This window comes from Mustelus asterias, unplaced genomic scaffold, assembly GCF_964213995.1.
Source record: "Mustelus asterias unplaced genomic scaffold, sMusAst1.hap1.1 HAP1_SCAFFOLD_1806, whole genome shotgun sequence".
Lineage (NCBI taxonomy): Eukaryota > Metazoa > Chordata > Chondrichthyes > Carcharhiniformes > Triakidae > Mustelus > Mustelus asterias.
Window position 1 is genome coordinate 53357 of NW_027591751.1, and position 22436 is coordinate 75792.

Below are 22436 nucleotides of genomic sequence, written 5' to 3' on the forward strand. Positions count from 1 at the left end.
CCCTGCTATCTCCTCTTTAATAATGGATTCCAGCATTTTCCCTACTACAGACGTTAAGCTGACCGGCCTATAGTTACCCGCCTTTTGTCTCCTTCCTTTTTTAAACAGCGGCGTAACATTAGCCGTTTTCCAATCAACCGGCACTACCCCAGAATGCAACGAGTTCTGATAAATAATCACTAACGCATCCACTATTACCTCTGACATTTCTTTCAATACCCTGGGATGCATTCCATCCGGACCCGGGGACTTGTCCACCTTCAGTCCCATTAGTCTACCCAGCACTGCCTCTCTGGTAACATTAATTGTATTAAGTATTTCTCCTGCTGCCAACCCTCTATCGTTAATATTTGGCAAACTATTTGTGTCCTCCACCGTGAAGACCGACACAAAAAACTTATTTAAAGACTCAGCCATATCCTCATTTCCCACTATTAACTCCCCCCTCTCGTCCTCCAAGGGTCCAACATTCACTCTAGCCACTCTATTCCTTTTTATATATTTATAAAAACTTTTACTATCATTTTTTATATTAATTGCTAGCCTAGCTTCATAGTCTATCCTTCCTTTCTTTATCGCTTTCTTAGTCTCTCTTTGTTGTTTCTTAAATTTTTCCCAATCACTTGTTTCTCCACTATTTTTGGCCACTCTGTACGCAGCTGTTTTTATTTTAATACTCTCCTTTATTTCCTTCGTTATCCACGGCTGGTTCTCCCTTTTCTTACAATCCTTGTTTTTTGCTGGAATATATTTTTGCTGAGAACTGAAAAGGATCTCCTTAAAAATCCTCCACTGTTCCTCAGCTATCCTACCTGCCAGCCTGCTCTCCCAGTCTACCTTAGCCAATTCATCCCTCATCCTATCATATTTCCCTCTGTTCAAACAGAGGACACTGGTTTGGGACCAAACTTTCTCCTCTTCCATCTGAATCAGAAATTCGACCATATTGTGGTCACTAGACCCAAGAGGGTCCTTCACAATAAGATCCTTAATTCTACCTACTTCGTTACACAATACCAGATCCAAAATAGCTCGTTCCCTCGTCGGTTCCGTAACATGCTGTTCAAGGAAACTATCCCGACAGCATTCTAAGAACTCTTCCTCCATTCCACCCTTACCGACTTGAGTCTGCCAGTCAATGTGCATGTTGAAGTCCCCCATGATTATTGCCGTTCCGTTTTTACACGCATCCCTTATCTGCTTGTTTACAGCCCTCCCTACCTCAACATTATTATTTGGGGGCCTATATACCACACCTACTAGTGTCTTTCTCCCTCTACTATTCCTCATCTCTACCCATAATGATTCCACGTTTTGTTCCTCAGAGCCTATGTCATCCCTCAGTACTACCCTGATATTATCTCTTATTAATAGCGCGACCCCACCACCTTTTCCTTCCTGTCTATTCTTCCTAAACGCCTGATACCCCTGGATATTCATCTCCCAGTCCTGGTCACCTTTCAGCCACGTTTCTGTAATGGCCACTAGATCGTACCCACTTGTGCTGATTTGCACCATCAACTCATTTACCTTGTTCCGAATGCTTCGTGCATTCAGGCAAAGTGTCCTTATTCCAGGTTTTATCTGGACCCGCTTTGATGAGTCGCGAACACCCTCTCCCTCTACTCCCTTATCTAAATTACCGCCTTCCTTCACTTGCACCCTCTCCTCTACCATTAATTTTGTAATTCCCCTTACCCCTGCATCCTCCCCCCCATCAATTAGTTCCTTGATCCTAGTCAACTCTTCTAGCTCCCCTCCCCCCAACCTATCTAGTTTAAATTCTCCCCAGTAGCCTTAGCCAACCTACCGGCCAGGATATTGGTCCCCCTGTGATTCAAGTTCCACCCGTTTTTTGTATACAGATCACCCCTGCCCCTAAAGAGGTCCCAATGGTCCAGGAACCTGAATCCCTGCCCCCTGCACCAGTCCCTCAGCCACACATTCATCCTCCACCTCACTCCATTCCTGCCCTCACCTTCCCGTGGCACAGGCAGTAATCCTGAGATTACTACCTTTGCTTTCCTCTTTCTCAGCTGTCTCCCTAATTCCCTGTACTCCCTTTTCATGACCCCTTCTCCCTTCCTACCCACATCAGCGGTACCAATATGTACCGCTACCTCAGGCTCCTCTCCCTCCCACCTCAGGATTTCCGGGACGCGACTAGCGACATCCTGGATCCCAGCCCCAGGGAGGCAGACCACCATGCGAGAATCCCGCCTACCTCCGCAGAAACGCCTGTCTGTCCCCTTCACCATCGAGTCCCCGATTAATACCGCCTTCCTCCTCTTTTCCTTAGCCCTCTGAGTTACAGGGCTGGACTCCACTGCGGAGACACGGCCACTGCTGCTTCCCCCAGGCGGGCTGTCCCCCCCAGCAGTACTCAAGCAGGAGTACTTGTTGTGCAGGGGCAAATCCACCGGGGTGCTCTCAACCACCCTAGCCTTACCCTTCCTGGCCGTCACCCACTTGGCCTCCTCCCGTGGCCCTGGTGTGACCACCTGATGATAGCTCTTGTCTATCACCTCCTCATTCTCCCTCATCAGCCTAAGATCCTCGAGCTGCAGTTCCAGCTCCCTAACACGGTCCCTCAGGAACCGCAGCTCGACACACCCCTCACAGATGTGGATGTCCGGGAGGCCAGGTGCCTCCAGGACCTCCCACATCCTACACTGGGAACAACACACTGGTTTCACACTCATACTGGACACTTTATGTCAAGTAAGACAGTGAAAAGTTAATAAGAGTGTAAGGAAACAAAAACTCACCCCTGCTCGTCCAAGCCCTGTGAGCCAAAGCCCTGACAGCTCACTCAACTTCCCACTCACTATGCTGCCCGCTGTATACTTTGGTGCACTTTTAAACCCTCCAAAAACTTCCCCAGGCCACTCCTGGCCCGACTTCCGGTTTTGAAAAAAACCTCCGATTTTAAACCCAAAATTAACTGAAAAAATAAATAATTAATTACAGTCAGAAAACCCACTCTCTTACCCTCAGCCTGCTCCTGGGAACAATGAAGGGTGTAGATAGGCAGAGGGACCTGGGTGTGCAAGTCCACAGATCCTTGAAGGTGACGTCACAGGTGGAGAAGGTGGTGAAGAAGGCATATGGCATGCTTGCCTTTATAGGACGGGGCATAGAGTATAAAAGTTGGGGTCTGATGTTGCGGTTGTATAGAACGTTGGTTCGGCCGCATTTGGAATACTGCGCCCAGTTCTGGTCGCCACACTACCAGAAAGACGTGGAGGCTTTGGAGAGAGTGCAGAAGAGGTTTACCAGGGTGTTGCCTGGTATGGAGGGGCTTAGTTATGAGGAGAGATTGGGTAAACTGGGGTTGTTCTCCCTGGAAAGACGGAGGATGAGGGGAGACTTAATAGAGGTGTATAAAATTATGAAAGGCATAGATAGGGTGAAAGGTGGGGAGCTTTTCCCCAGGTCGGTGGTGACGTTCACGAGGGGTCATAGGTTCAAGGTGAAGGGGGGGAGGTTTAACACAGATATCAGACGGACATATTTTACACAGAGGGTGGTGGGGGCCTGGAATGCGCTGCCGGGCAAGGTGGTGGAGGCGGACACACTGGGAACGTTTAAGACTTATCTAGATAGCCACATGAACGGAGTGGGAATGGAGGGATACAAAAGAATGGTCTAGTTTGGACCAGGGAGCGGCACGGGCTTGGAGGGCCGAAGGGCCTGTTCCTGTGCTGTATTGTTCTTTGTTCTTTCCTCAGAACACCAATTTTCCAGTCCTGACAACATCCTTGTTAATCTCCTCTGTGCCGTCTCTTTTTGGAATGAGGTTGACAAGAACTGTGCACAGTGCTCAAGTTGTAACCTAACTAATGTTTTATAAGGTTCGAGTATAATCTCCCTGCACGGTGGCACAGTGGTTAGCGCTGCTGCCTCACAGCGCCAGGGACCCGGGTTCGATTCTCGGTTTAGGTCACCGTCTGTGCGGAGTTTGCACGTTCTCCCCATGGCCGAGTGGTATTACCGCTGGACTATTAATCCAGAAACTCAAGCTAATGTTCTGGGTTCAAATCTCGCCACGGCAGATGGTGGAATGTGAATTCAATGAAAAATATCTGGAATTAAGAATCTACTGATGTCCATGAAACCATTGTCAATTATCGGGAAAGCCTATTTGGGTCACTAATGTCCTTTAGGGAAGGAAATCTGCCGTCCTTACCCAGTCTGGCCTACATGTGACTCCAGAGCCACAGCAATGTGGGTGACTCTCAACTGCCCTCGGGCAACTAGGGATGGGCAATAAATGCTGGCCCAGCCAGCGACGCCCATGTCCCACAAATGAATTTTTGAAAAAGCAGGGGACTGAGTCTGAGTCCTGCAAAACCCCACTGGAAACAGTCTTTCAGTTACAAAAACACCAATCAACAATTATCCTCGAATTTCCCCTGGATCCCATGGGCTTTGAATTTTTTAACCAGTCTATCATGTGGGACCTTGTTCAAAGCCTTGCTAAAATCCAAATAGACCACATCAACTGTGCTACCCTCATTAGTCCTCCTTGTTACCTCCTCCAAAACATTCAATGCAGTTCGTCAGAAACAAATTCCCTTAACAGAACAATCCTTGATTAATCTGTGTCTTTCGAAGGGACAGTTTATCCTGAATCTGAGAACTGATTCCAATCATTCGCCCACAGTTGAGCTCAGGCTGACTGGGTTTGATTTGATTTGATTGGATTTGATTTATTATTATCACATAGAGTCATAGTGGTTTACAGCATGGAAACAGGACCTTCGGCCCAACTTGTCCATGCTGCCCTTTTTTTTTAAACCCTTAAGCTAATCCCAATTGCCCGCATTTGGCCCATATCCCTCTATACCCATCGCACCCATGTAACTGTCCAAACGCTTTTTAAAAGACAAAATTGTAACCGCCTCTACTACTGCCTCTGGCAGCTCGTTCCAGACACTCACCACCCTTTGTGTGGAAAAATTGCCCCTCTGGACACTTGTATCTCTCCCCTCTCACCTTAAACCTATGCCCTCTAGTTTTAGATTCCCCTACCTTTGGGAAAAGATATTGACTATCCAGCTGATCTGTGCCCCTCATTATTTCATAGACCTCTATAAGATCACCCCTCAGCCTCCTACGCTCCTGCGAAAAAAGTCCCAGTCTATCCAGCCTCTCCTTATAACTCAAACCATCAAGTCCCGATAGCTTCCTCGTAAATCTTTTCTGCACTCTTTCTAGTTTAATAATATCCTTTCTATAATAGGGTGACCAGAATTGCACACAGTATTCCAAGCGTGGCCTTACCAATGTCTTGTACAACTTCAACACGACGTCCCAACTCCTGTATGCAATGTTCCAATCGATGAAACCAAGCATGCCGAATGCCTTCTTCACCACTCTGTCCACCTGTGACTCCACTTTCAGTGAGCTATGAACCTGTACCCCTAGATCTCTTTGTTCTGTAACTCTCCCCAATGGCCTACCATTAACTGAGTAAGTCCTGCCCTGGTTCAATCTACCAAAATGCATCACCTTGCAGTTGTCTAAATTAAACTCCATCTGCCATTCCTCAGCCCACTAGCCCAATTGATTTAAGATCCCGTTGCAATCGGAGATAACTTTCTTCATTGTCCACTGTGCCACCAATCTTGGTGTCATCTGCAAACTTACTAACCATGCCTCCTATATTCTCATCCAAATCATTAATATAAATGACAAATAACAGTGGACCCAGCACTGATCCCTGAGGCACACTGCTGGTCACAGGCCTCCAATTTGAAAAACAACTCTCTACAACCACTCGACAGAAGCCAATTTTGTATCCATTTAGATACCTCACCCTGGATCCCGTGAGATTTAACCTTATGCAACAACCTACCATGTGGTACCTTGTCAAAGGCCTTGCTAAAGTCCATGTAGACAACATCAACTGCACTGCCCTCATCTACCTTCTTGGTTACCCCTTCAAAAAACTCAATCAAATTTGTGAAACATGATTTTCCACTCACAAAGCCACACTGACTGTCCCTAATCAGTCCTTGCGTCTCTAAATGCCTGTAGATCCTGTCTCTCAAAATACCTTCCAACAACTTACCCACCACAAATGTGAGGCTCACTGGCCTGTAGTTCCCAGGCTTTTCCCTGCAGCCCTTTTTAAACAAAGGCACAACATTTGCCACTCTCCAATCTTCAGGCACCTCACCCGTGACTATCGATGATTCAAATATCTCAGCTAGGGGACCCGCAATTTCCTCCCTAGCCTCTCACAACGTCCTGGGATACACTTCATCAGGTCCTGGGGATTTATCTACCTTGATGTGCTTTAAGACTTCCAGCACCTCCTTCTCTGTAATATGTACACTCCTCAAGACATCACTATTTAATTCCCCAAGTTCCCTAACATCCATGCTTTTCTCAACAGTAAATACTGATGAGAAATATTCATTTAGGATCTCACCCATCTCTTGTGGATCCGCACATAGATGACCTTGCTGATCCTTAAGAGGCCCTACTCTCTCCCTTGTTACTCTTTTGCCCTTTATGTATTTGTAGAAGCTCTTTGGATTCTCCTTTGCCTTATCTGACAAAACAATCTCATGTCCCTTTTTTGCCCTCCTGATTCCTCTCTTAACTCTACTCCTACACCCCCTATACTCTTCAAGAGATTCACTTGATCCCAGCTGCCTATGCATGTCATGTGCCTCTTTCTTCTTCTTGACCAGGGCCTCAATATCCCGAGTCATCCAGGGTTCCCGACTTCTGCCAGCCTTGCCCTTCACTCTAAGAGGAATGTGTTTACCCTGAACCCTGGTTAACACACTTGTGAAAGCCTCCCACTTACCAGACATCCCTTTGCCTTCCCACAGACTCCCCCAATTAACTTTTGAAAGTTCCTGCCTAATACCATCAAAATTGGCCTTGCCCCAGTTTAGAATTTTAACTTTTGGGACAGACCTATCATTCTCCACAGCTATCTTAAAACCAATAGAATTATGGTCACTGATTCCAAAGTATCGGTATACAGTGAAAAGTATTGTTTCTTGCACACTATACAGACAAAGCATACCGTTCATAGAGAAGGAAAGGAGAGGGCGCAGAATGTAGTGTTACAGTCATAGCTAGGGTGTAGAGAAAGATCAACTTAATGCAAGGTAAATCTAATGGCAGCAGGGAAGAAGCAGTTTTTAAAGTTTAAAGTTTAAAACTTTATTTATTAGTGCCATAAGTAGGCTTACATTAACACTGCAATGTAGTTACTGCGAAAATGAGTTGGTTGGTACGTGACCTCAGACGTTTGTATCTTTTTCCCGATGGAAGAAGGTGGAAGAGAGAATGTCCGGGGTGTGTGGGGTCCTTAATTACGCTGGCTGCTCTGCTGAGGCAGCGGGAAGTGTAGACAGAGTCAATGATCTATCTCTCACTCCCTTTTTAAACAAAGATACATTAGCATTCAGCCAGTCTTCCAAAATCACGCCTGCATCCGGAGAGGGTTGGAGAGCAATGGCTGGGGAATCTGCTACCCCCCTTCCCCTGCCATCCCCCCCCCCCCCGCCCCACCCCCCCCCCCCCCCCCGCCCCACCCCACCCCCCCCCCCCCCCGCCTCCACCCCCCACCAGCTTCTCTTGTCAGCCTGAGGTACATTTATCATCCAGCCTTGGTGATTTATCCACTTTCAACAATGTTAATCCCCTTACTATTTCCCCTGTGTGTGTCTATCACATCCAACACTTCACCCTCCTCCTCCATAACTACAAATCTCAGCATTTAGAAGGCAGTGGACTCAAAGTCACCGTGGATTTACAAAAGGGAAATCATGCTTGACGAATCTATTGGAATTTTCTGAGGATGTAACTAGTCGAGTTGACCGAGGAGAACCAGTGGATGTGGTTTATTTAGACTTTCAGAAGACTTTTGACAAGGTCTCACATGAGAGGTTCCCATGTAAAGTTAAAGTACATGGGATTGAAAGGTAATGTCTTGAGATGGATAGAAAGCTGGTTAGCAGATAGGAAGCAAAGAGTTGGCATAAATGGGTCTTTTTCTGATTGGCAGGCAGTGACTAGTGGGGTTCCACAGGGATCTGTGCTCAGACCCCAACTGTTCACATTATATATTAATGATTTGGAAGAGGGAACTGAATGTATTATCTCCGAATTTGCAGATGATACAAGGTTGGGTGGGAGGGTGAGCTGTGAGGAGGATGTAGAGATGCTTCAGCGTGATTTGGACAGGCTGAGTGTGAGGGTATCTGCATGGCAGATGCAGTATAATGTGGATAAATGTGAGGTTATCCACTTTGGAAGCCAACATAGGAAAGCAGATTATTATTAATTGAATGGGTGTAAATTGAGAGAGGTGGATACTCAACAAGACCTTGGTGTCCTCGTGCATCAGTCACTGAAAGTAAGCGTGCAGGTACAGCAGGCAGTAAAGAAGGCAAATGGTATGTTGGCCTTCACAGCGAGAGGATTTGAGTATAGGGATAGGGCTCTTTTGCTGCAATTGTACAGGGCGTTGGTGAGGCCACACCTGGAGTATTGTGTGCAGTTTTGGTGTCCTTATCTGAGGAAGGATGTCCTTGCTATCGAGGGAGTACAGTGAAGGTTTACCAGGCTGATTCCTGGGATGTCATATGAAGAGAGTCTAAGATTAATATTATAGTCACTGGAGTTTAGAAGAGTGAGAGGGAATGTCATAGAAACTTATAAAATTCTAACAGGATTAGACAGGGTAGATTCAGAAAGAATGTTCCCAATGGTGGGGGAGTCCAGAACTAGGGGTCATAGTTTGAGGATAAGGGGTAAACCTTTTAGAACTGAGGTGAGGAGAAATTTCTTCACCCAGAGGGTGGTGAATGTGTGGAATTCACTCCCACAGAAAGTAGTTGAGGCCAAAATGTTGTGTGATTTCAAGAAGAAATTAGATATAGCTCTTGGGGCTAAAGGGACCAGGGGATATGGGGGGAAATGGGAGATCCAGATATTGAATTTGATGATCAGCCATGATCAAAATGAATGGCGGAGCAGGCTCGAAGGGCCGAATGGCCTCCTCCTGCTTCTAATTTCTATGTCCCTATGTTTCTAAGTCTACATTCTTCCCCACTCTTGTGAAGACAGACAAAAGGTCTTTATTGAGAACCAGACCCATTTCCTCTGTCTCCACACACAGGTTACCTTCTCAGTCTCCAATGGGCCCTAACCTTTCCTACGCTGCAGTAAGAAGCCTCGCAACACCAGATTAAAGTCCAACAGCTTTATTTGGAATCACGAGCTTTCGGTGCGCTGCTCCTTCATCAGGTGAGTGAGTGTCCTGATGAAGGGGCAGCGCGCCGAAAGCTCGTGATTCCAAATAAACCTGTTGGACTTTAATCTGGTGTTGAGAGACTTCTTACTGTGCCCACCCCAGTCCAACGCCGGCAGCCCCACATCATGCCTTTCCTTCATTGTCTCCTTACTCTTAATGTATGGAGAAAATCTTTGATTCTCTTTTTGTTTGCCAACATTCTTTCATGCCCTCTCGTTCCTCATTTCCTCCTCTTTCTATATTCCTCTCGACTTTCTGCAGTGTTGAGTTCTCAAAGTCTGTCGGGTGAGCTTTTATTTTCTGCCCAAGCTCTTTGATATCCAGGAGACTCTAGATTTGGCCATCTCTTTTCCTTTGTGGGAAGATGTTTATTCTGCACCCCTCCCTGTTCATGCCTCCCGCTGCTCTGATACTGAGTAATCTTCAAGGCGCTGTTTGCAATTCACATCTGCTACAGCATACCTCAGCTTTGTCAAATTGTCCTTGCCCCAATTTTGAGCCTCCTGTTTTATCTTTGTCCTTTTTCCATAAACCAACTGAATTAAGATCACTATCACCAAGATGTTCCCCCACTGTCACACCTCCCACCTGTCCAGTTTCATTTCCTATAACACAGTCCAGGAGCGCCCCCTCTCTTGTTGGACTTGTTATACACGAGCAAAAGCATTCTCCTGAACAAGAATTTTGCTCTGTCTATTCCTATCACAGTGTAATAGCTAATACTGGGGTAGTTCAAATCTCGGACTATCACTGCTTTTGCATTTCTCAGGGATTTTCCTTCATATCTCTTCGATCGGCCTCTGACTGTTTGGGGGAGTCTGTAGTCACTCCCAGTCCTGTGACTGCACCTTATTTTGTTCCTTAGCTCAATCCATATGGTCTTGATTAATGATCATAAGATCATAAGACATAGGAGCAGAATTAGGCCACTTGACCCATCGAGTCTGCTCCACTATTCAATTATGGCTGATATTTTTCTCATCTCCATTTTCCTGCCTTTTCCCATAACCCCTGATCCCCTTATTAATCAAGAACCTATCCACCTCTGTCTTAAAGACACAATGACCTGGCCTCCACAGCCTTCTGCGGCAAAAGGTTGCACAGATTCACCACTCTCTGGCTGAAGAAATTCCTCCTCATCTCTGTTTTAAAGGATCGTCCCTTTAGCCTGAGGTTGTGCCCTCTGGTTCTAGTTTTTCTGACTAGTGGAAACATCCTCTCTATGTCCACTCTATCCAGGCCTCGCAGTATCCTGGAAGTTTCAATAAGATCCCCCTTCATCCTTCTAAACTCCAACGTGTACAGACCCAGATTCCTCAACCGTTCCTCATACGACAAGCTCTTCATTCCAGGGATCATTCTTGTGAACCTCCTCTGGACCCTTTCCAAGGCCGGCACATCCTTCCTTAGATACGGGGCCCAAAACTGCTCACAATATTCCAAATGGGGTCTGACCAGAGCCTTATACAGCCTCAGAAGTACATCCCTGCTCTTGTATTCTAGCCCTCTCGACATGAATGCTAACATTGCATTTGCCTTCCTAACTGCCAACTGAACCTACACGTTAACCTTAAGAGAATCTTAATGACTCCCAAGTCCCTTTGTGTTTCTGATTTCCAAAGCATTTCCCCATTTAAAAAATAGTCTATGCCTCCATTCCTCCTTCCAAAGTGCATAACCTCACACTTTTCCACATTGTATTCCATCTGCCACTTCTTTGCCCACTCTCCTAACCTGTCCAAGTCCTTCTGCAGCCCCCCTGCTTCCTCAATACTACCTGTCCCTCTACATATCTTTGTATCATCTGCAAATTTAGCAACAGTGCCTTCAGTTCCTTCCTCCAAATCGTTAATTTATATTGTGAAAAGTTGTGGTCCCAGCACCGACCCCTGAGGCACACCACTAGTCACTGGTTGACCCCTTTATCCCCACTCTCTGCCTTCTGCCAGTCAGCCAATCCTCTATCCATGCCAGGATCTTACCATTAACACCATGGGCTCTTAACTTATTTAACAGTCTCCTATGCGGCACCTTGGAAATCTGGAAATCTAAATAAATCACGTCCACTGGTTCTCCTTTATCTAACTTCCTTGTTACCTCCTCAAAGAACTCTAACAGATTTGTCAGACATGACCTCCCCTTGACAAAGCCATGTTGACTCAGTCCTATTTTATCATGCACTTCCAAGTACTCCGCGATCTCATCTTTAATAAGGGACTCTAAAATCTTCCCAATGACCGAAATCAGGCTAACCGGCCTATAATGTATGGCAGATGTATGGGATTGGGGGTGATCTAGGAAATTGGATCAGGAATTGGCTAGCGGATAGGAAACAGAGGGTGGTGGTTGATAGTAAATATTCATCATGGAGTGCGGTTACAAGTGGTGTACCTCAGGGATCTGTTTTGGGGCCACTGCTGTTTGTAATATTTATTAATGATCTGGATGAGGGTATAGTTGGGTGGATTAGCAAATTTGCTGATGACACCAAAGTCGGTGGTGTGGTAGACAGTGAGGAAGGGTGTCGTAGTTTGCAGGAAGACTTAGACAGGTTGCAAAGTTGGGCCGAGAGGTGGCGGATGGAGTTTAATGCGGAGAAGTGTGAGGTAATTCACTTTGGTAGGAATAACAGATGTGTTGAGTATAGGGCTAACGGGAGGACTTTGAATAGTGTGGAGGAGCAGAGGGATCTAGGTGTATGTGTGCATAGATCCCTGAAAGTTGGGAATCAAGTAGATAAGGTTGTTAAGAAGGCATATGGTGTCTTGGCGTTTATTGGTAGGGGGATTGAATTTAGGAGTCGTAGCGTTATGTTGCAACTGTACACAACTCTGGTGCGGCCGCACTTGGAGTACTGTGTGCAGTTCTGGTCCCCACATTACAGGAAGGATGTGGAGGCTTTGGAGAGGGTGCAGAGGAGGTTTACCAGGATGTTGCCTGGTATGGAGGGGAGATCCTATGAGGAGAGGCTGAGGGATTTGGGATTGTTTTCGCTGGAAAGGCGGCGGCTAAGAGGGGATCTTATTGAAACATATAAGATGATTAGAGGTTTAGATAGGGTGGATAGTGATAGCCTTTTTCCTCTGATGGAGAAATCCAGCACGAGGGGGCATGGCTTTAAATTGAGGGGGGGTAGTTATAGAACCGATGTCAGGGGTAGGTTCTTTACCCAGAGGGTGGTGAGGGATTGGAATGCCCTGCCAGCATCAGTAGTAAATGCGCCTAGTTTGGGGGCGTTTAAGAGATCCGTAGATAGGTTCATGGACGAAAAGAAATTGGTTTAGGTTGGAGGGTCACAGTTTTTTTTTAACTGGTCGGTGCAACATCGTGGGCCGAAGGGCCTGTTCTGCGCTGTAATGTTCTATGTTCTATGTTCTATGTTCTATAATTTCCCATCTGCTGCCTCCCTCCCTTCTTAAACAGCGGTGTTACATTAGCTACTTTCCAGTCCTCTGGAACCCTCCCTGTCTCCATTGATTCCTGAAAGATCATCACCAATGCCTCCATAATTTCCTCAGTTATCTCTTTTAGAACCCTGGGGTGTAGTCAAAGAACAAAGAACAAAGAACAGTACAGCACAGGAAACAGGCCCTTCGGCCCTCCAAGCCTGTGCCGCTCCTTGGTCCAACTAGACCAATCGTTTGTATCCCTCCATTCCCAGGCTGCTCATGTGACTATTCAGGTAAGTCTTAAACGATGTCAGCGTGCCTGCCTCCACCACCCTACTTGGCAGCGCATTCCAGGCCCCCACCACCCTCTGTGTAAAAAACATCCCTCTAATATCTGAGTTATACTTCGCCCCTCTCACCTTGAGCCCGTGACCCTTCGTGAACGTCACTTCTGATCTGGGAAAAAGCTTCCCACTGTTCACCCTATCTATACCCTTCATAATCTTGTACACCTCTATTAGATCTCCCCTCATTCTCCGTCTTTCCAGGGAGAACAAGCCCAGTTTACCCAATCTCTCCTCATAGCTAAGACCCTCCATACCAGGCAACATCCTGGTAAACCTTCTCTGCACTCTCTCTAACGCCTCCACGTCCTTCTGGTAGTGCGGCGACCAGAACTGGACGCAGTACTCCAAATGTGGCCTAACCAGCGTTCTATACAGCTGCATCATCAGATTTCCTTCCCTAAAGGACATTAGTGAACCAGATAGGCTTTTCTGACAATCGACAATGGTTTCACGGCCATCAGTAGATTCTTCACTCTCTCTGCCTCTCTCTCTCTCCATCTATCTCTCTCTCGCTCTCTCTGTGTCTCCCTCTCTCTCTGTCTCTCTCTCTCTCTTTATCTTTCTCTCTGTCTGTCTGTCTCTGATGCACATCAATTGGACACGAGGCACAAAGCTTCGGTAAAAGAAGGCTTTTATTAACTAACAATGGAACTATCAGAACTTTAACACACTATCCCAGACTGAAGGGGTCCCGTCCGAGCAGGGGGTCTTATACCTCTCCCAGGAGGCGGAGCCCGACTGGGATGTGCCACAACAGTAACAACCACAGGTGTATCAATCCCATCCGAGCCCAACAACAACATTAGTACAATCCCACAGTAACCTATATACATTCCCATAGTGCTGGCCAGCCCTGGCCCAGTACTATCCAGTGGGAACCAACGATGGGTCACCACATTCACCCCTCCTTTGAGAACAAAGGCCGGCGGGGTGCGAAAACAGACTAAAATGCCAACAGATTATAAGTTCAGACGGTCTGGAGGACCGCACCGTCGTTGTGACCTCCTCAATACCGGCGGTGACACCGGAGTAGGTGCTTGCGGTGGCGTTCTCCCCAAAACAGCGTCCAGCTGTTCTCCCACGGACTCACGGGCCGGTTGACCCTGATGAAGCGGTAGTGCAGGGGATCCTGACACATTCTGCGATGGCGCCGATCTTCGGGGCTCAGGCAAGCTGTGCATTGGAGTAAAACTGTTAAGCACTGGTCCCGATGCTGTCCGCGCCACGTCCGGGGGAGAAATAAGGGATAAGGGATTCGTCACTGGGGGTATGGGAGCGACAGGAGTTGCTACGTCCCCTGCGGGCGCCAGGTCTCGGATCGAGACTGTGGCCCGTCAGGTTATGCCACATAGGCATACTGAGGGTTGGCGTGGAGGAGGTGGACCTGTTCGACCAAGGGGTCGGACTTGCAGGCCCTTACATGTCGCCGCAGGAGGATGGGTCCTGGGTACGTCAACCAGGCTGGTAAAGATATCCCCGAGGACGACTTCCGAGGGAATGAGAACATCCTCTCGTGGGGAGTAGCATTGGTTGCCGTACACAGGAGGGAGCGAATAGAGTGAAGCGCATCAGGAAGGACCTCCTGCCAACGGGAGACTGGAAGGCCTTTGGACTTCAACGCCAATAGGACAGCCTTCCAGACTGTAGCATTCTCTTGTTCCACCTGTCCATTACCCCTAGGGTTGTAACTCGTGGTCCTACTAGAGGCAATCCCATATGAGAGCAGGAATTGCCTCAAGTCATTGCTCATGAACGACGAGCCCCTGTCGCTATGGATATAGCTGGGGTACCCGAACAGGGTAAAAAGATCACGGAATGCCTTGATCACCGTGGCAGCCGATGTGTCCGCGCAGGGGACAACAAACGGGAACCGGGAGTACTCATCTATTATGTTCAGAAAGTACACGTTCCGATCTGTTGAGGGAAGGGGGCCCTTAAAATCAACACTCAGCCTCTCGAAGGGGCGAGTGGCCTTGACCAAATGTGCCCGGTCAGGTCGGTAAAAGTGCGGTTTGCATTCCGCGCAAATCCGACAGCTCCTTGTCACCGACCTGACGTCCTCCACCGAGTAAGGCAGGTTGCGGGCTTTGACAAAGTGGTAGAGCCGAGTAACCCCAGGATGGCACAGATCATTATGGAGGGCGATCAAGCGATCCTCCTGAGTACTAGCGCATGTTCCGCGCGAGAGGGCATCCGAGGGCTCATTGAGTTTCCCTGGACGATACATGATATCGTAGTTATAGGTGGAGAGTTCAATTCTCCACCGCAAGATCTTGTCATTCTTGATCTTGCCCCTCTGCGTGTTGTTGAACATGAACGCCACGGACCGCTGGTCCGTGATCAGGGTGAACCGCTTTCCCGCCAGGTAATGGCGCCAGTGTCTGACGGCCTCCACAATGGCCTGGGCCTCCTTTTCCACCGCTGAATGCCGAATTTCGGGGCCTTGGAGGGCGCGGGAAAAAAACGCGACGGGCCTGCCCGCCTGGTTTAGTGTGGCGGCCAGGGCGAAATCAGATGCATCGCTTTCCACCTGAAAAGGGATGGATTCGTCTACCGCATGCATCGTGGCTTTCGCGATGTCGTGTTTCAATGCCTTGAAGGCCAATTGGGCCTCTGGCGTGAGTGGAAAAGTCGTGGACTTAATAAGCGGACGGGCTTTGTCCACGTAGTTGGGGACCCACTGCGCATAATAGGAGAAAAAGCCTAGGCATCTTCTCAGTGCTTTTGCGCTAGCGGGCAAGGGAAGTTCAGCAAGGGGGCGCATACGGTCTGGATCAGGGCCAATGACCCCGTTTTCCACCACGTATCCCAGGATGGCTAACCGGCGCGTACGGAATACACACTTCTCCCTGTTGTAGGTCAAATTCAGGCGAGATGCAGTGCGTAAGAAGTTCTGGAGATTTGTGTCATGGTCCTGCTGATCGCGGCCGCAGATGGTGACATTATCCAGGTACGGGAAGGTAGCCCGCAGCCTGTTCTGGTCCACCATTCGGTCCATAGCACGCTGGAAGACCAAGACCCCATTGGTGACACCAAATGGAACTCTAAGGAAATGATACAGACGACCATCCGCCTCAAAGGCCATGTATTGTCGGTCCTCTGGGCGAATGGGGAGTTGGTGGTAGGCGGACTTAAGGTCTATGGTGGAGAACACCCGGTACTGCGCAATCTGATTGACCATATCAGATATGCGCGGGAGAGGATACGCATCCAGCTGCGTATATCGGTTAATGGTCTGACTGTAATCAATGACCATCCGGGGTTTGTTCCCGCTCTTGACCACCACAACCTGTGCTCTCCACGGACTAACACTGGGCTGTATGATCCCTTCTTTGAGGAGTCGCTGAACCTCAGATCTGATGAAGACCCGATCCTCAGTGCTGTAACGCCTACTTTTAGTAGCGATGGGCTTGCAGCCTGGTACCAGATTCTGAAATAAAGAGGGTGTGGTGATCTTTAACGTAGAAAGATTGCAGGCGGGGCGCTTTGGACAATTTGGAGACTGCAGCTGTTCTCCCACTGTCAGCGAAGGGAGTGGCCCACCGTACTGTAGGATCACACTCTTCATGTGGACCATAAAGTTTAGTCCGAGGAGAATTGGTGCGCAAAGATGCGGCAACACAAGGAGCCTGAAACGCTCGTAAATTGTGCCTTGCACTTTCAAAGTTACCACACAACGTCCTAGCACAGCGACAGACCGGGACCTTGATGCCATAGAGATTGTCTGTTTGGCAGGTTGAATCTGGAGTCCACACCTCTTCACAGTGTCAGGGTGGATAAAGCTCTCAGTGCTCCTGCTGTCAAACAGACAATAAATCGCATGATCATTTACCTGTATATCCATCAACGAACAATCAAGCCTGTGAGGCTTAGCCTGGTTCAGGGTGATCGACGCCACCGTTGGTCTGTGAACGTCACTGCAGGCAGCTGAGGTCGATGCTGAGGACCCCTGCTGGTCGCTCATGGTCATCGTCGACCAAAATGGCCACCCCCATGAATCGCACATGGGTGAGGGCGCCAAACTTAGCGACCCCTGGTGGTCACCTCCTCCGACTCCGTCGACCGCAATGGCGTCGTCCTGGACTCGCACGTGGACGAACCCCGTGAGTACTTCGACGATGATGGTGATGATCCCCGTTCCGAAGGGTCACAGGCCGCACTGCCGTTCCTGGGCTTCGATCTGCACACCTTCGCATAATGCCCCTTTTTACCGCATGCGGTACAGATTACCGCTTTAGCGGGACACTTTTGTCGGGTATGTTTGGCTCCTCCGCAGAAGTAGCACCGCGGGCCGCATGGGGCTGCAGCCGTCATCTGGTCCACATGGGAGCACGCCATAACACTGCACTTCGAGCCCGTGGGGCGAGGAGGGATTTGCGACTGCTCCTGCCACGTTGTCTCCACGTGGTCCTCTGGATACAGGACTAAGCTCTTCGAAGCCGCCTCGAGCATTTCAGCTAATTCCATGGCTTGGGTCAGGTTGAGATTTCCCTTTTCTAGCAGCTTGAGACGGATGTATGAAGACCCGACCCCGGCCACAAACGCATCTCGGGCGAGGTCGTACATGCTCTGCTCAGCCGACACAGCTTTGCAGTCGCAGCCCCTGGCTAGCTGTAAGAGCTCATTGGCGTAATCCTCCATGGTTTCGCCCGACTGCCGACGTCGTGTAGCGAGGAGGTAACGAGCGTGGATCTCGTTAGGAGGTTTCGTGTAGCGCTTCTTTAGAAGCTCGAGGGCCCTCGGGTAAGTGGTGCCCGCACGGATCGCGAGGTAGACTGTGTCGCTTACACTCGCATGGAGGACCCGGAGTCTGTCATCATCTGTGGTGACCGCTGCGGAGGCTGCCAGGTAATCTTCAAAACACTTCAGCCAGTGGTCGAAGGTGTTAGAAGCGCCCACCGCACGTGGATCTAGCGTCAGACGTTCTGGCTTGAGGATTTGCTCCATACTCTCCTTTCTTTTTTTTCTTCCGTCGAGAGTTTAATTTTAGTTAATAAAATTGATGCGCATCAATTGGACACGAGGCTCAAAGCTTCGGTAAAAGAAGGCTTTTATTAACTAACAATGGAACTATCAGAACTTTAACACACTATCCCAGACTGAAGGGGTCCCGCCCGAGCAGGGGGTCTTATACCTCTCCCAGGAGGCGGAGCCCGACTGGGATGTGCCACAACAGTAACAACCACAGGTGTATCAATCCCACCCGAGCCCAACAACAACATTAGTACAATCCCACAGTAACCTATATACATTCCCATAGTGCTGGCCAGCCCTGGCCCAGTACTATCCAGTGGGAACCAACGATGGTTCACAACAGTCTCTCTCTCTCTCTCTCTGTCTTTCTCCCTGGAAAGCCGGAGGATGAGGGGCGACCTAATAGAGGTGTATAAAATTATGAAGGGCATCGATAGGGTGAACAGTGGGAAGCTTTTTCCCAGGTCGGAGGTGACGAACACAAGGGGTCACGGGTTCAAGATGAGGGGGGCAAGGTTCAACACAGATGTCAGGGGGACGTATTTTACACAGAGGGTGGTGGGGGCCTGGAATGCACTCCCAAGCAAGGTGATTGAGGCAGACATGCTGGGATCGCTTAAGACTTATCTAGATAGCCACATGAACAGACTGGGAATAGAGGGATACAAACGGATGGTCTAGTTGGGCACATGAGCGGCGCGGGCTTGGAGGGCCGAAGGGCTTGTTCCTGTGCTGTATTGTTCTTTGTTCTCTCTGTCTCTTCCTCTCTCTCTCTCTCTATCACTGATTTCACACAGTAACATTTGTATTCTTTCTCCCACGCCTTGCCCTAGGTAATATCCGGGTGTTGTGCAGAGTGAAGCCAGTGGCTGAGTGTAACCAGCCTGAGAGCGGTAATCTGGTGGTGGTTCACACGGACCCAAACACAGATTGTCGGATCAGGATGATGTACAAAGGCAAAACCCGGACCTTCGAACTGGACAAAGTGTTTCCATCGCAGGCGACACAGGAGGAGGTAACTGGCTTACACAACAGGCAGGTGCCAGGGCAAAGTGCTCCAATCACATCAAAGACAGCACTAACAGGAGCAGTGATTGGTTTGTCTGTACAAGACTAGGTGTTGGGAGGGTATTGGTTACAGCTCAGAATGTCTTAATGAAATCACCATCCAGTCAACTCCACGGGCGGAATTTGCATTTGGAATACTGCGTCCAGTTCTGGTCGCCACACTACCAGAAGGACGTGGAGGCTTTGGAGAGAGTGCAGAGGAGGTTTACCAGGATGTTGCCTGGTATGGAGGGGCTTAGTTATGAGGAGAGATTGGGTAAACTGGGGTTGTTCTCCCTGGAAAGACGGAGGATGAGGGGAGACCTAATAGAGGTGTATAAAATTATGAAAGGCATAGACAGGGTGAACGGTGGGAAGCTTTTTCCCAGGTCGGTGGTGACGTTCACGAGGGGTCATAGGTTCAAGGTGAAGGGGGGGGAGGTTTAACACAGATATCAGACGGACATATTTTACACAGAGGGTGGTGGGGGCCTGGAATGCGCTGCCGGGCAAGGTGGTGGAGGCGGACACACTGGGAACGTTTAAGACTTATCTAGATAGCCACATGAACGGAGTGGGAATGGAGGGATACAAAAGAATGGTCTAGTTTGGACCAGGGAGCGGCACGGGCTTGGAGGGCCGAAGGGCCTGTTCCTGTGCTGTATTGTTCTTTGTTCTCCCAAAAATGTATTGAATTTGTGTGAAAACTGGAGTAATTGACGCTGGTTTTCTCAGTGGGAGTTCAGAGAAGAATCTCCCACACTCTGTGCACTGCAGGGGCCCCCAGTGTGAATATCATTAAAAGCTCGGGGGGGGGGGGGTGCGCAGGGTCTATTCCCGCTGGACAGGGCGGAACCAGCGGAACTCTGCACATCCGCAGTGGCCCCACGCTGTCAGCCTCCTGTTTGCTGGCCAGTTCAATCACTGGCTAGCCCGGGACCCCCAACGCCCCCCCCCATGCCTTGATCACAGCCCCCCGACTATTCCACCCCCAGTCTCGGATCTCCAGCAGCCCCCCACCATCCCCCCCCCCCCCCCCCCCCCCCCCCCACAACCAGCAGTGACAATCTCCCCCCCACTGGCTGACCACACACCCCCAGTCCACCCCAGCCACCCAACCCCTTGGGGAGCCCCGACTGCCCCCCCTTCACTCTAGCGAGGTCGTCCCAATGATTCCCCGAAAGTGGGGAGCTAGAGTAATCCCCATTGGAGTGAAACGCGGGGGTGGGAGATGCTCACGGGTCTGGAGAATTCAGTCCCGGGGCTGCTAATAGCATTTTAATGGTATGCAAAATACTATTGAAATGCTAGCCCCGCCTCCCAGCCGATTTCCGGTGATGTCTCCGGGTCTGGGAGACATGCACGGCGCAAACGCTCACAGGAATCCCGCAAATCGGCCGACACGCAATTCTCCCGGCCCGTTACGCTAAAGATTAGCACAGCAGATGGAGGAATCGCTGCCATTCTCTTCATGGATAGACTGGGACTTTTTTCTCTGGAGCGTAGGAGGCTGAGGGGTGATCTTATAGAGGTCTATAAAATAATGAGGGGCACAGATCAGCTGGATAGTCAATATCTTTTCCCAAAGGTAGGGGAGTCTAAAACTAGAGGGCATAGGTTTAAGGTGAGAGGGGAGAGATACAAAAGTGTCCAGAGGGGCAATTTTTTCACACAGAGGGTGGTGAGTGTCTGGAACAAGCTGCCAGAGGTAGTAGTAGAGGCGGGTACAATTTGTCTTTTTAAAAAGCATTTAGACAGTTACATGGATTAGATGGGTATAGAGGGATATGGGACAAATGCGGGCAATTGGGACCAGCTTTGGGGTTAAGAAAAGGGCGGCCATAGAACCATAGAAAATTACAGCTCAGAAACAGGCCTTTTGGCCCTTCTTGTCTGTGCCGAACCATTTTATGCCTAGTCCCACTGACCTGCACTTGGACCATATCCCTCCACATCCCTCTCATCCATGAACCCGTCCAAGTTTTTCTTAAATGTTAAAAGTGACCCCGCATTTACCACTTTATCCAGCAGCTCATTCCACACTCCCACCACTCTCTGCGTGAAGAAGCCCCCCCTAATATTCCCTTTAAACTTTTCTCCTTTCACCCTTAACCCATGCCCTCTGGTTTTTTTCTCCCCTAGCCTCCCCTAGCGGCATGGACAAGTTGGGCCGAAGGGCCTATTTCCATGCTGTAAACCTCTATGACTCTATAACACTATCTCCCCCGCTGGTTCTTTCCCGATTCTCTTCAATCCATGTCCCTCGGGTGACCCACCCCCCTGGCAGTGGAAACACTTTCTCCTTATTTACTCGATCAGAAACCCTTCAGTCCATTCAATCTCCCATTATCCTCCTCTGCTCAAAGGACAATTTAGAAGCAAAGAACAGTGAAGTCCAGAATTGGAAAATTCTGGAAAAACTCAGCTCCTGTGGAGAGCGCAGAGTTAACGTTTCCGTCCGCCTGACCCTCCTTCACAATGTTCCAGCACAATTCTTTTCGTCAATGCGATGTTGACATAGTGTTTGCTTCTCGCTCGGGGAAGGCCACAGATTCCAAAATTGTGAACACTCACTGCAGAAGAATCTGTCCTTCCAAACGTAGGCCACGATTCTCCCAAAAGTGCTGAATTGGCAGGAAGACTGTTCTAGATCCCGACTGTTTTGCCAGTTCAGCTTCTCACCTGAATCTCCGCACTCTGTGCATTGCAGAGATCCCAGTCGGGAATATCAGTAAAACGCGGGAGTTTGACAGTTCTGGAACTCTGCGCATGCACAGTGGTCCCGATCTGTCAGTCTCCCCGGTCGCTGGCCAGCCCGGGACCCCCGCAGTGCTGCCCCTCCAGCCCCCCCACGGTGCGATCGCAGTCCCCACAGCAATTCCAGGCCAGCCTTGACCACCATCCCCCTGCTCCAGAGTGCCCCAGTGTCCAGCGCCCCACACCAGCAGTGGCGATCCCCCCAGTCCCCCTCACCCCAGCAGAACTGGACCAGCAATGTAAATATTGTGGCCACCAGAGCAGGTTAGAGGCTGGGAATCCTGCAGCGAGTAACTCACCTCCTGACTCCCCAAATCCTGTCCACCATCTACAAGGCACAAGTCAGCAGTGTGATGGAACACTCCCCACTTGCCTGGATGGGTGCAGCTCCAACATTCCAGAAGCTCCACACCATCAGGACAAAGCAGCCCTGCTTGATTGGCACCACATCCACAAACACCCGCTCCCTCCACCACCAACGCACAGTGACAGCCGTGTGTACCATCTACAAGATGCACTGCAGCAACTCACCAAGGCTCCTTAGGCAGCACCTTCCAAACCCACGACCACTTCCATCTAGAAGGACAAGAGCAGCAGATACCTGGAAACACCCCCACCTGGAGATTCCCCTCCGAG

General features: G+C 49.3%; 1 protein-coding gene across 1 annotated transcript in view; it reads left to right on the forward strand.

Moving 5' to 3' along the window:
- LOC144488720 (kinesin-like protein KIFC3) overlaps positions 1 to 19093 on the forward strand; it is a gene marked incomplete at both ends in the record, with an annotated part of 71211 nt that extends 52118 nt beyond the window's left edge. The window contains one exon of the mRNA XM_078206820.1: positions 18830 to 19093. Coding sequence (XP_078062946.1) covers positions 18830 to 19093 — 264 coding nt within the window. The remainder of the gene's footprint in view (positions 1 to 18829) is intronic.
- Between the last annotated feature and the right edge of the window lie 3343 nt (positions 19094 to 22436).